Genomic DNA, 15075 nt, shown 5'->3' with positions numbered 1-15075 from the left:
TTAAGGAGCCAAGAGAGGTGAGGGTTGCTGAAGACAGAAGCATGTTACAGATGCCTTTATGCCAATGCTAGAAGTCTCCAAGCCAAGATGGGGAAGCTGGAGTGCTTGGTGCTCAATGAAAACTTAGATATAGTAAGCCTCTCAAAAACATGGTGGAATGGAGAAAATCTCTGGGATACAGTCATTCCTGGGTATAAGGGGACAGAACAGAAGGGGACAAGTTCAGAGAGTTGTTGTGTTGTACACTGAAGAGGGCATAGAATCAAGTAAGACAGAAAACATCAGGGGAATTGACTCCCCAACAAAAGCAATATGGGAGGAAATACAGGACCCACAGGTTATTTAACAGTGGGGGTATACTGTTACTCACCTGATCAAACCCTTGAGGCTGATCTTGAAACAGAGAGGGAAATAAGTGAGATGACTAAAGTAGATGTTGTACAATGTTGTTATACTGAAAGACTTCAACTATCCTCACATTGACGGGGTAAACATATGCTCAAGTCATGCCGTAGACAGACGATTCCTAGACATCATAAATAACTGTGCCCAAGAACTGATGTCACAGAGCCAACCAGAGGAGCAGTGATCTTGGACTTGGTTCTGATTGGATCTCAAGACTTGGTGAGAGATGCAGAGGCTGTTGCACCAACTGGAAACAGTGACTACAATGCTATTAAATTCACTGCTGAAGTTAATGGAAAGTTACCAACTGGAAACAGTGACCACAATGCTATTAAGTTCAGTGCTAAAGTCAATGGGAAATTACCCCCAAAACTGTAACATCAGACTTCAAAAGAGGGAACTTTACAAAAATTTGAAAAATAGTCAAAAGGAAGCCAAAAGTGAAAGACAAGACAGTGAAATCCCTAGAGGATAGCTAGAAACTATTTAATACTGCACTAATTGAAGCCCAGAAAGAATGCATTTCACAAGATAGGAAAAGCACTGCCAAGTCTAAAAGAAGGTCTGTGTAGTTAACAATACAAGACAAGGAAGCTATAAAAAGTAAAGAGGCTTCTTTTAAAAACTAGAAGGTCTGCCCAAATGGAGAGACCACAAGCTCTGGCAAAAGAAATGCATGTCAATAATTAGGCATGCAAAAAGAGATTGTGAGGAATGGGGTTGCTAAACACATCAAGAGAAACAATGAACATTTTAAAAAATATATCCAAAGCAGGAAACTAGTCAGAGAAGCAGTTGGGTTTTTGGATGAGAAAGCAATATAGGGATTGTTAAAGGAAGATGGCAGAGAAGCACAATAAATGTTTTGAACAAAATAGGAGTCAAGTCGCACCTTTAAGACTAACTTAGTTTTATTCAGAACGTAATGGATCTCACCAAACTTTTTAAGTTCTCTGAGAAGGGGAACAAACTAAGTTGGTCTTAAAGGTACCACTTGACTCCTATTTTGTTCTGCTACTTCAGACCAACACGGCTGCCCACTTGGATCTAATAATTGTTTTGCTCCTGAGTTCACTATGGAAAGTGTGGGGCATCTAACCATGTCACAGCCACTATTTTCAGGAAAGGTATCTGAAGAACTGAGCCAAATTAGGTGACCAGATATGAAGTTCTAGACCTACTGAGGAAATTTAAAATTGGCAAGTCACCAAGCCCTGTTGGCATATGCCCAAGAGTTCTCAGGGAACTCAAAAGTGAGACAGGCCAGTCTACTAACCCATATATGTAACCAGTCCACTATGTACCAAAAAACTGGAGAGTAACAAATGTTACACTAATTCTTAAAAATGGGTCCAGAAGGGAACCAGGAAATTACAGACCAGTCAGCCTAACATTCTTCCCTGGCAAATTAGTAGAAACTGTAACCAGAGTTTGAATTATTATAAGCATATAAAGGAACAAAGACTGTTGAGGGGAAATCAGCATGCCTTCTGCAATGGGAAGTCCTCTGCAGATTTTCCCCCAATGGACCTCATCAAAGTTTTGAAGTTCTCTGAGAAGGGGAACAAGCATGTAGACAATAGTGATCCAGTATATGTAGACTTTCAAAAGGCTGTTGACAGGATATCTCACCAAAGAATCCTCAATAAACTTAACAGTCATGGGAAAAGAGGATGAGCTCTCTTATGGAAGAAAAATTAGCTAAATCAGGTAGCAAATAATAACAATGAACAGTTCTCACAACAAAGTAAGCAATGGGGCCCCAGGATTGATACTAGAGCCGGTACCATTTAATTTATCCATCAGTGATCTGGAACTAGGGAGAGTAATGTAGTGGCCAAGTTTGCAATTGATGCAAAGTATTCAGGATGCTGAAAACCAAGGCTGACTGTGAAGAGCGCCAAGAGGATCCCCACAAACTGGGTGAGTGGGTGACAATGTGGCAAATGAAGTTCAATATGGCGAGTGTAAGGTGATGCCCATTGTGACAAAAAAAAAAATTCCCAACTTCAAGTATAGACTAATAGGGTCTGAACTTGCTGAGACTGAAAGGGGAAAAGATCTTGGGATCGTAGCAGATAGCTAAATGAATGTGTCAATCCAGTGTGCTGCAGCAGTGAAAAATGCAAACTCTATGTTAGGGATTATTAGGAAAGGAACTGAAAACAAACAGCCAATATTTTAAAACTCTTGTATAGATCTATGGTGCAGCCTCATTAGGAATACTGTGTACAATTCTGGTAACCGTATCTCAAAAAAAAAAAAAAGACATCACAGAGTTGGAAAAAGTATAGAGATTGGCGACCAGATTATTAGGGGGTTGGATCACCCACCCTATGAGGAAAGGCTGAAGAGTCTGGGACTATTTAGTTTAGAAAACATTTAGACAACAAGTTTATAAAATTATGCATGGAGTGGAGAGAGTTGACAAAGAAATGTTTCTCCCTCTCCCAACATACTGGAACTCGGGGACATTCAATGAAGCTGATGGGCAGTAGATTCAGGACAAACAAAAGGAAATACTTCTTTACGCAGAAAGTGATTAAAACGTAGAATTTGCTGCCAGAGAACATAGAGATAGGCACAGGAATAAAAAGCTTAAAAGGGGATTAGACAGATGAATGGAGGATAGGTCTATCAGTGGCTATGAGCCATGGTAACTGAGGGAAATCTTCACATTCAGAGGTCCCAGCCCTAGGAGGCAACATCAGGGGAAGTCCTTGGCCTCTATGCCCTGTTGTTGGTTGTCCAGAGGAACTGGTTGGCCACTGTGTGATACAAGATGCTGGACTAGATGGACCACTGGCATTATCATGCAGAGATCTTCTTATGTTCATTGCCAATGCTGCAGGACATTTTGCTAAGGTTTTATTTTTGCTCCACCCTTAGCCAACACCCTAAGGTTATGAACCTTCATTCCTCCTGGTCACAGGACCAATTTGGGCACTTAAGCCACAAGAAGTAGTTCCTCTTTGAAGTTCATGGGTGCCTGATTCTAATTTCCCTGCTACCAGCCACTGTGACGCCATTACCACCAGCTGAACACACAAATTCTCACAAGGTAACTCCATGTAAATCCAAAGTCAATCAGGAACCCAGTTTATAAAAATCTCAGTTTACAGCAACTTCTGTGTACCATACACAGTCATTTCTGAGGCAGAGCACACTTCTCTGCTACAACGGGTCTTTTTCCTCTTACAAACTATGAACAATTTCAGGAATGGAGTTCTACTAGTGTCTACTTTTACTGTGCCTCATCCCCTAGCAAATAATTTCATTCTGAAGTCTACGCAGACCTAAGGAACATGTATGAACAGAGATTTCCCAGCTGGCTATTAACCTTTCTAGATTTCCATGTCCACTGCTCCACCATTCTTTTCATTATTTAACAGTGAGAAGAAACTGTTCTATTTGAAAAAGGGACAGAAGGCCTGTTCACACATTACAGTGAATGTACACATGTATACATTTTAAACATAAAACTGGGGACCAGTACCTGGATAAATACGATGTTTAAATCATGTGTTTACCCATAAGAACATAAGAGAAGCCATGCTGGATCAGGCCAATGGCCCATCCAGTCCAACGCTCTGTCACACACTGCCCAAAAAACCCAGGTACCATCAGGAGGTTCCTCTCAAGCACCAAGAATACAGAGCATCACTTGCCCCAGAAAGAGAATTCCAACAATACACTGTAGCTAATAGCCACTGATGGACCTCTGCTCCATTTCTGTTACATGCTGAATGTAACAGAAAAATTACTCAATGTATGTACAAAGAAATCAAGTGTAAACTTATATTGGACTGTATGTTCAGTGTAACATGTGAACAGGGCTACAGACAGTCAAAGCAGTTTACAGAAAGGGATACATCAAGCAAGCACTGACAAACATCTGTAGACATATCTATAAATAAAAGAACATTTTTCATAGCCTGCCTGAGTTGAATGGGTAAATTAAAACTGCTGAGATTCTACTGTTCAACTGGTAGATTCTGCATAATCTTTGAATATTAAAAACATACCTTATAAGGTGAAGGTTCAATTCTCTCTCCAAACAATACTTGCCCAAGATTTTCAGATGGGCGTTTTTCTCCATTTGTTTGACAAAAATCAAATCTAAGAAAGTAAGTAAAACTATTATTTTCTAGTTTCTCAGTGTATGTCGAATGCACAAGTCTGAATGTAACCGGATCTTTTGCAAAAAGAGATTTCACACATGTAGAACTTCTTATGAATTTTGAAGCATATTTTAAACAGACAGAATTATAGAATCAAGGAGTTGGAAGGGGCCATATAGGTCATCTAGTTCAACCCACTGCTCAATGCAGGATCAGTCTAGACTAGCAACCCTGACAGATGTCGCATCTGAACACAGTTCACTATTAATGAGATTGCTGATAACTATGTATAAGCTAAATTCTGCTGATTTTAATGAGCCTCAGGCAAACATGACATGGTTGAATATGTCACCTTCTTAATGTCACCTCCACATAAAATCCGCCACATAAAAAAGTCAGCAGATTCAGGAGAAAGATTCTGGTCTAGCCATGTGCATGCTGTGCTAGTTTGCCACTCAAAGGCAATTATTAATGCATGGGAACGAAGACTGCACGACTGCAGCATGACATCGTATGGTCTATTCTACCTTCTCAATACTCTGACAGAGAGTCATCACCTCATTCTGCTATATGCTTAGATCAGAGTGTACTTTCCAGAAAGTACACTGGGATCATCACATCACCCATCAATTAATTTCTCCACATATTTTTTTTTCTAGCTAAGTATGTCTATATTAAATATTACCGAAGTAACACTAAAAGCTTTTATCACTGCAATTAGTAGTGCTACCTCTCTCTGGGACCTTGGGAGAGGACAGGGTTGGGCTTTTGTTTTGCTCTGAGATTTAAAGAAGCAGAAGCTGTGAGTGTTTCACTGCATTTCTGCCTTCTCAGAAGCCAAGAGGAGGAGAAGACTGCAGATTTATACCCCACCCTTCTCTCTGAATCAGAGACTCAAAGCGGCTTACAATATCCTCCTATATCTTCTCCCCCGACAACAGACACCCTGTGAGGTGGGTGAGGCTGAGAGAACTCTTACAGAAGCTGCCCTTTCAAGGACAGCTCTGCGAGAGCTATGGCTAACCCAAGGTCATTCCAGCAGCTGCAAGGAAAAAGCCCACCCCCTCTAATCCAATCCTCTAAATTCTCTTTGTGCCAAGCTAGAAATAAACAACATGGCATCAATTGCCTCATACAGTTTCAGATCTTCCAAACTCCCACATGAAGTGCCAGACCAAACATTTCCCTCCAATTTTTTTTTAACTATCTGAAGAGAACTTGCAAGGAGATTATTGTGCTGGATGATCGATGCAGGGGAAATCACCACTAGCAATTAGATTTGTACCCTCCTGATCATGCAATTATTACAATTTCACATATGTGAGCCTGAAAACACTCATGGTGAGTCAAGGGGATAAGTGAGGGCAGGGTGAAACCTTACATCCTCCCTTATTTTTTTCAAATATGTATTTTGGGCAACAGCATACTGTATAAGATGCAAAACAATGGTCCCAATCCATCTCTTTCTTGCTTGTTCCCTCTCTCCCTGCCTGTCACTTGCTCACACTCCTGCCTCTGCATTGCTGCTGTCCCAAGAGGAGACATAATTCCAGTCATGCTAGCACAGCTGAGTATCACCTAAAGCAGTTACTGTAGTAAAGGAAAATTAAATCTTCTTGAAGATGTCCTCTCTCTAGTCTCATCAGCTGAAACTGTAACTGAAGTAGTTGTGGCCAGGTGAGATGGAAAAAAGGAGGCAGAAATTAGACATGGAGGAGGAATGGAGATAAAGGATTTCCAAAAAGGATGCATGTGTGTGCGTGCGGCAATGTGAGATTCTATCCTTGGTACCAACCCTCATCTAATAAATTAAAATGGTTGGAACTTTCAGCAAAGTTTTAGAGAATTTTTGTGTATCTAAAAATCTAGAAGAGTCTAGGGTTCCAGGATCAATACTTCCTGGAATCTGCAAAAATACATTTTTTAAAACGTCAATAAAAACTCTTAAAAACACTACAGTACATTAACGAAATGCAAACCAAGAATGGTTTGAAGACAGCAAGACAGACAGACATCCATAAATTAACGGCTAGCCTCTTTGGAATACATAGTAGAAGATAACTGTCAGTGGGTTCAGGATATGAAATTAGCTCAATTTTATTATACCTACATCGATCACAGAATTTAAATGGAAAAATTCCAAGAAACGTATCAAGTACGGATACAGCCTAGAAACCACTGTGGCTATGACTGTGTTTAAGTTAAGCTATCTTTGTCAAAGTGACTTTTGTGTTGCACTTTTTATTTAAAGGGAAAATTATGGAGTCAGTTCTGACATAACATTCTGTAATATTACCTCTGCGAAAAACAACAGCGTGGACAGAGAATGACATCACTGCTTCATGGAGACTAGACAGCACTAGCACTTCTAATTCAAATGCCTACACACAGCAACTTTAGTAGGAAATACCATTGTGCCATGGAATAAAAGGAATAAAATAATATTCAGATTTATTTGAGTACTTTTTAAAAGCTCTCAAATGTGACTTTCCTCTTCCTATGGAACTAAAGCTATCCACTACCTCAGGGCTCAGGACCCACCTGAGCCTAATCTATTACATAATTCTGTTATATACAGCTGTGTGCAGCTGGACAGACAGATCTGCCTTGTGCTGGTAGACTAAATTTTCCACTAGCATATTTCCACATCCGGGATTCTGCAGTGAGGTAGATATATTTAGCTCCATGACCAGCAATAAACACTAAGTAAAAAAAGAACCGTACCTAGTTGCTTGTTTCAATGGGGGGGAAATCACAATACCAAAAAATCAATTTCTACTACTGAATAAGTGAATGATAAATATTAAGAGCAGGATTTAGAAAAACTACACTCTGGCTTTGAACAACTAAATTGAAGACAAAAAATACAACAAAAATCAGATAGCAGTTCTTTACTGGGCAATATAACTCAAGTTAAACAAATAATGAGATTTCATTGTACTTACACAGCATATTCATATGGAAGGACTGATTCCACAGAGTCCAGTCTATTTACAAAGAGCTCTATTGTAGACTGCAAAAGATATAAAATACAAGCAAACACATTTTAACATTGTTATAGCAGATTGAGACATATCAATAATCACTGTCACAATAAAGGATGGAAATATTAACCTAAGCAAAATATCAAACTGTTCAACCAAGCCACTGAAGTACTAATAGAAAATGTTATACAGAATAGAATTACTAACCCCACTTTCTGCAAATTAGACTGCAGAGACAAGACAGTAAAGAGGAACAAAGCGCACTACAGAATTCTTAAATAAAAACAGATGGTTATTAAAATAACTTTTACCAACTATAGATGCATCAAATGAAAGATTAATGGAGTAAGCTGTTAAAAACTGCCTTCCCAGATGAAAGTAATGAATGGGGTACACAGTGTGCTACGTTTATCTACAAATGACAGTACTAACAAATATCCTACTATAAGACCCTAAGAAGAGTGCCCAACTGGAGCTCTTCCCAAGCACATTTAGGAAAGTTTACAACAGTAACCAAGCAGATACTTCTACAAAACTCATATTCAGGGTAGAGAATCAAGAGTTATACCAACACTGGAAGTTCTTTTCAATTACTAGACAATAGTCCCTGACAACCCTCTCTCTACAGAATGGTCTACTCTAAATCTTTTGAAAACCTATCTAAGCCACTGACCATCACCTCATCTGCAAAAGTGACAACCCTACAAGGCGTATTTACCTATAACAGACTCTAATACAGATGGAATTCCAACTTCTCACACTGGGGCTGAAAGCAATTCTAGTGCCACACACCAAACAAATCAACTGCCCTTACTTTTAAGAGTCTTCATGGCCTTGAACTGCCTTTTACTTCTCATTATTTTCCTAACCTTTAGTTCCACAATTCTACCACTATTAGATTACTAAAGGCACCTAAATTCGCCCTGTGCATGGAACTATTTCCTTGAAAACAACAGTGACTCCATTTCCCCTTTCAAATCCTGTTTAGCTACAAAGAATGGAACTCTTATTTGTATCAAGTTTCTTTTGCAATCTATCTCCCCTCCACATCTCTGATGACTTCTTGTGGATAATTTTAGATAGGAAGCACTCCATTGTTTTGCTTCTGAAACTCCAGAAAGCACTATGTACACTTAAGACATTGAAAGTACTAATAAACCAATAGCAGGCCACCACTAGTTTCATCATACAGTGTAATTCCACATACAAGTTAGATTAAAGATAAAGCTTTCTAGTAACTGGTATACACATGACCTGTATCAGGCTCTCTCAGAACGTATATCTCAATTATAGATCCAAAAAGGCTGAAAGGTTGAATGTAGTCAGTGGATTAAGCTGACCGTCCTGTCCATAGAAACAGGAACACACTACAGTAAATGACAGGAAACTCCATTATCATATTAGAAAGGGAAGCAAAGGTCACTGAACCTTGTGGTACAGCAGGGAGCTGAATTTGAGATCCTCAAGCTTCTATTTTCAGTTAACACCATTTCCTTGCTTTTGAAAAGAAACAACTCGGCAAAGCCTCTATAATATTTTAAAAACGGATCTACACAACATGTTCTGCCACATTCAGCAACACAAATTTCTCTTAGGCAGCAGCAGAACAACAAAAATAAATCCTTTCAGTGGTCTATGAGAAGCATAAAAGGTGGGGTGGAGGGCTGCCAGCCACAACAGAAGGGTCCACAGCACCCTGTGTTGCCACATCCAGGTGACTTGCAGAAACCTCACTTTGTCCCAAGACTTCCAGCATCACAAAATACAAAATGGTTAAGGAGAGGAGGGGGCTGAGTAGGCTGTCTGTTTTGGCAGTGCATTTCTAGTTTGGCATGGTAGGTGTTAAGAGGCACAGGTATGCCAGGACAGTATGAAGTGCTTCTTAGCAACTTGTCTGCTGTGTGATCTCCAACAAAAACAGCTGAACTGGGGGGGCAGGTCAGTCAGAGCCCTGTTCTTGCTTTCACTATGGAACACCAAGTAATTAAATGACAGTTACTTAACAAATAAAACAGCATTATTCGAGTCACCCACAGTCAACTTCCAGTCCCTTCAAAATTAGTCTACACTGCTATAAGGATAACACAGAGGACGGGGAAAACAATGTATACCGCCCTGAACTCCTTTGGAAAAGAACGCAACAGAAGCCTGCTGAATTTTTTCAAAAATGAAACATTATAATTATGAGAAACCCACCGCCTCCTTTCAATCCCTACACAGTTACATGCTCTCTATAGGATTGCTGCAAAGCAGAATATGCAGGGAAGAAAAAACAACACGGACACACCCCAATGGCCCTTAGAGGACAAGTGGGATTAAAGCTTTTGAAATAAATAAATGCAAAACAAACAGCCCTCTTCTAAGCAACCCATCGCCCCCTCTCAACCCACGGGCAACTCTTGGTGGTCTCCCCACCAATGTTCCCTCCAAGCTATGGAGTTTTGTGAGCAAAAATCCTACTTTGTGAGCTACTGGCGTTAAAGATGTGAGCTACTGCATAAATTAGTTTGCTATGGGGTCATTTTTCCTGAGCCGAGTCAAAAATGTGTGAGCTGGAAGCTAAAAAACTGTGACCTAGCTAATCCTAACTCAGTTTAGAGGAACACAGCTCCCCAACCCTGCCAATGGCATCATCTCCATTTCATCCCCTTCCCCCACCCAGAAGTTCAAAAGTGGATAGCAGAGGCTCAAGGGGGGACCCACACCCTCCTCCCCCCATTCTCTGAGCGGACCCCGCCAGGGTGGGGTTGCCAAGTCCAATTCAAGAAATATCTGGGGACTTTGGAGGTGGAGCCAGGAACAAGAGTGTGATAAGCATAATTAAACTCCAAAGGGAGTTTCAGCCAGCACATTTAAAGGGACCACACACCTTTTCAGTGCCTTCCCTACATTGGAAATAAGGAAGGATAAAGGGACCTTTTGGGGGGCTCACAGAATTGGACCCCTTGGCCCAATCTTTCTGAAACTTGGAGGGTATTTTGGGGGAAGACACCGGATGCTATGATGCAAATTTGGTGCCTCTACCTCAAAAAACAGCTTCTCCAGAGCCCCAGATACCCGCAGATCAATTTTCCATTATACCCTATGGGAATTGGTCTCCATAGGGAATAACGGAGTGCCCAGAAGACAATTCCCTCCCCCCCCCCACGCCCGCTTTCCGATGACCCAGAAGCCGGGGAAGGGTCTCCAAACCGGGGAATCCCCTGACCTATGCCAGGGACAGACCTTGCAGTCAGACTTCTCCGTTTTCTCGCAGAAGTTGACGGGCGCCAGGCCGGGCAGGTAGAAGGCCAAGGCCAAGGGTAAGGCAGCCGCCAGAAGCGCGGCGGGTAGCAAGAACCGCAGGAGGCCCATGGCGAGCAGGTGGCTGGCAGGGAGGGCAAGGCCGAGCGAGAACTCCGAGCCCGGCGATCGAGTGCGGGACCTCCTCAACTCAGTCACCACTTCCGGCTTCCTCCGACACGTCAGCCCGCACGGCCGGGGAAGGAGAGGTCACAGCCGCGTGAGGAATCACTTCCGCCCACCTTCCCGTTTTTGCCTGTCCCAGTTGCCATAGCAACAGCCAGGACGAGCGCCCCTAGTGGCGATTTACAAAATGCTCCGTCATCGGAACTTTTCTTGAAAACAAAGTAGGAGTCAAGTTGGCCTTTAAGACCAACAAAGTTTTATTCAGAATGGAAGCTTTCGTGTGCGCTAAGCGCACTTCATCAGACGAGGAACCAGGTACAGTGAGCAGAGCTACGTATAGCTCGTAGGCAGTGGTTTAGAATGCAAAGTGGTACAAATATAAGATCCAATGACAGAATAGTAAAATTAACAAATTGAGCAAACCTTTGATCTGGGTAACATGAGCGTGAGAAACCAATAAAACAGTAACATGTCAAATTGTGAAAATGACTGTTAATCACTCTATTGTTATAAGTAGGGCTTTTGCATAGAAAAGGCCCAGCAGGAACTCATTTGCATATTAGGCCACACCCCCTGTCACCAAGCCAGTCGGAACTGCGTGCCTGTGCATTCATGCTCAAAAAAAGCCCTGGTTATAAGCTTGGGCCAAAATGAGGGCATTTATTTCTTAGGCCTTATCTGGGAGAACTGGGTTTGATTCCCCACTTCTTCACATGCACCTTCTGGAATGGCCTTGGGATAGCCATAGCTATCGCAGGCAGGGTTCTTTTTCTAGCAGGAGCTCCTCTGCATATTAGGCCACGTCCCCCTGATGTAGCCAATCATCCTGGAGCTTACAGTACGCCCTGTACTAAGAGCCCTCTAAGCTCTTGGAGGATTGGCTACATCAGCGGGATGTGGCCTAATATGCAGAGAAGCTCCGGGCAGCTGCTGTGAGAGCCCTCTCAGCCCCACCCACCTCACAGGGTGTCTGTTGTGGGGGGAGAAGATATAGGAGATTGTAAGCCTCTCTGAGTCTCTGATTCAGAGAGAAGGGCAGGGTATAAATCTGCAGTCTTCTTGTTTTTATTTTGTCTTCCAACAGCTCTTCAATAAGTATAAAGGGTCCAAGACCAGATTAAGCAGAATATTTTGGATAGGTTCTGGGTACTGGATGCAGGATATCTGCTGTTTATAACCACCATTGAAGAATGTGATTTCCTCATTCTCTGAACAGAAGCAGAAAACACAAACTTCTGTCTTAAGCAGAGCTATGACTCAGGCCTGGCTGTGGTTAAGAAATCTGTACAAAAATACTCATTCTACAGAATTTCCTGATCTGGTATGACATCAACACCACACAGGATGATAAAATAGGAACTGTGAATTTAGAAAGGTGGATCTTACTGAGGTGGATCCTACTCAGATCCTACTGAGAAGATAACTGGGCCCAGAGTTGGCCCTAGGCTGTCTGACTCTCTAAGCAAGGCTTACTTCTGGTGCCCCCCCCCAATAATGTCACTGAGTCACATGGGTGGTGCCCTATTCAGCACCCAAAAAAGGCCAGCAACCTAGGCAATTGCCTAGTTTTCCAAGTGGCAGGGCCAGTTCTGATTGGGCCCATCCCTATGTGTCTAGAAAAAAAAAGTGATAATTTTGGAAACCAGGTCCAACAGGTTTTACAAGGAAGAAAACTGAATGGTTTATATAATGATGTTAAAAAAAACAGACACTGGGGAAATTGACTTTTTTTTAACAATGGGGGGAAATTAATTATAAATTATATCAGCTTGAATGACACATAAACCAAAGTGCTGAAGAGAAGCTCTGTTGTCTCACTGATTATTGAGGTCCATTGCGAAGCAGCTATGGGGGAGCCTTACTATACCTCCCCAGCAGCCTCTAAAGTAGGGGTGGCCAAACTTGCTTAATGTAAGAGCAACACAGAATAAATGTCAGATGTTTGAGAGCCACAAGATATGAATGTCACACAAAGGAAGGAAGGGAGGGAGGGAGGGAGATTAGAGAGATGGAAAGAAAGCAACTTTAATTTTAAATGCATTCTACAAGCTGCTGGCTGGCTTGGCTTGGAGAAGTGATGGGGCACTGGGGGCTTTGAGAGCCACACAATATGTGTGAAAAAGCCACATGTGGCTCCAGAGCCACAGTTTGGCCACCCCTGCTCTAAAGGCTGCCAGAGGAGAGAGAAAAAGAGAGAACTCCAGCTGAGGATGAGAAAGACCAGCCACTGAGCCCCACCCTTCTCTGTGCCTGAGGACTTGAAAAAACTTTTGTCTGGAAGAAAATACTGTGATTCATTTGTTTCATATCACATGAGGTCTTTGGTGCTGTCTGTTGTGTGGTTTCATTTGTGGTTGTTTTATTACAAGCTGCTTAGGATCTTGTTTTGCAAGAGAAAGGTATGGTAACAAGTAAATAAATAAAGACCACTAATGCTGCAGGATAATGTTGCCAACCTCCAGGTGGGAGACTGTCTCTGCTCTTTACTATCAAGTCTGTTAGTTCCTGAATAACTACGCTGTTACCTTGTGCACCTTTTCTGTGTTAATCGCTCTGCCAACAGAGCCTAGGAAGGGCACGGTTTGTGAATCTCCAGGGGGACTAAGATTGCCAGGTCCGACTCAAGAAATATCTGGGGACTTTGGGGGTGGAGCCAGGAGCAAGGTTGTGACAAGCACAATTGAACTCCGAAAGGAGTTCTGGGCTTCACGTTTAAAGAGACCACCTTTGTTTTAAATGCCTTCCCTCCATTGGAAATACTGGGGGATAGAGGCCCCTTCTTTGGGGGGCTCATAGAATTGGACCCCCTTCTCTAATCCTTTTGAAAGGTTGAGGAGAGGCACTAGATGCTCTGCTGAAAACTTTGGTGCTTATACCTCAAAAAACAGGGGCTGCCTGAGCCCCAGATACCCACAAATCAATTCTCCATTATATCCTATGGGGATTGGTTTCCATAGGGTATAATGGAGTGCTCAGCAGACTTCCCCACACACACACTTTCTGATAGCCCTGAAGCAAGGAGAAGGCCTCCAAACTAGGGGTTCCACTGCCTCCAACTGGGGACTGGCAACCCTATTTGCAGCTTGCTGGAGATGTTTTAATTATTATCAGAAACCACCTTGAACCAAAATGAAAGGTGGGATATATATTTTTAAATAAATAAACAAATTTACTAATTTTTGTGTATTGTAAGAACTGCAGCAACCCAAACAGCATCAGAAACATTTTTTAAAATTTTTTGAATAGAACCTAAAGCAGGGGTGTCAGTCATGCAGCCCAGGGGCCTAATCAGGCCCCCCCCCCCGAGCAACTAGCTGTCATCTGCTTCCTTCTCCCTCTGTCTTGCTTCCGTCTGCATCACAGTTTGCTTTGCAAGGCTTGCTCAGTTGCACAGGAGCTATAGAGCAAAACCTCTGTTTTCTCCATTGGCTGAGGCTCCTCCCTTGGGGAGGAAGGGGGGAAGGCAAAGCTTATTTTCCAGGCTTTCTCAATCGCACAACAGAGCTACTGAGCCAAGCCTCTCTTCCTTCCCCCTCCTGGGCCCCTTGGGGAAGGAAGGAAAGAAGAGCCAGAGCTTCCTTTGCCCTGTTCCCTGGATCCCATGGGAGAGATACAAAGAAAGTATCTTTAATACCAACAAGTGCTAATGTTTTAAACATTTTTTTAATTAATTGTGTTTGTTTATGTCCTTTATAAAGTTTATATCTCTGTTACCTAATCTTAAATAGGTACACGCATGACCTGGCCCAACAAGGTCTCATTTATATCAAATCCGGCCCTCATGAGTTCAGCACCCCTGACCTAAAGGGTCAAGGAGCCTAGCTTGGTATGGATATGCACAGCAGACAATCTGCCTTGGCCCTTCAATCAAACTAATAACATGTTCCTAAGCATGTTAATAAATCCAGTAGTTCTTATACAGAGATCGGGAGAAGGAGATGGGGGGGGGGGAGGATTGAAAGTTGAAGAACTGTATGTAAATACTAACAATTTCCTACAATGCAAAATAGGGGCAAAACAAGAACAATGGGCATGTAGCCTATTTGAGTGGCTCCCAACCTTTTTGGCATCAAGGACCGGTTTCATGGAAGAAAATTTTTCCACGGACCAGTGGGGGAGCACTGGGGTTTTTGCCACCCCAGGCTGCCCCCCAGCCT

At 42.3% G+C, this 15075-nt stretch overlaps 1 protein-coding gene across 1 annotated transcript in view; it reads right to left on the bottom strand.

Moving 5' to 3' along the window:
* Positions 1-10982, bottom strand: part of TM9SF2 (transmembrane 9 superfamily member 2) — a 43252-nt gene extending 32270 nt beyond the window's left edge. Inside the window, exons 1-3 of the mRNA XM_060233662.1 lie at positions 10736-10982; positions 7472-7539; positions 4431-4524 (exon numbers count right to left, since the gene is read on the bottom strand). Of these exons, the coding sequence (XP_060089645.1) occupies positions 4431-4524; positions 7472-7539; positions 10736-10864 (291 nt within the window). The 5' untranslated portion in view covers positions 10865-10982. The remainder of the gene's footprint in view (positions 1-4430; positions 4525-7471; positions 7540-10735) is intronic.
* Positions 10983-15075: the final 4093 nt, after the last annotated feature.

The sequence above is a fragment of the Heteronotia binoei genome, chromosome 3, assembly GCF_032191835.1.
Source record: "Heteronotia binoei isolate CCM8104 ecotype False Entrance Well chromosome 3, APGP_CSIRO_Hbin_v1, whole genome shotgun sequence".
Taxonomy (NCBI): Eukaryota; Metazoa; Chordata; class Lepidosauria; order Squamata; family Gekkonidae; genus Heteronotia; species Heteronotia binoei.
This window is presented reverse-complemented; position numbering and strand designations above follow the sequence as displayed.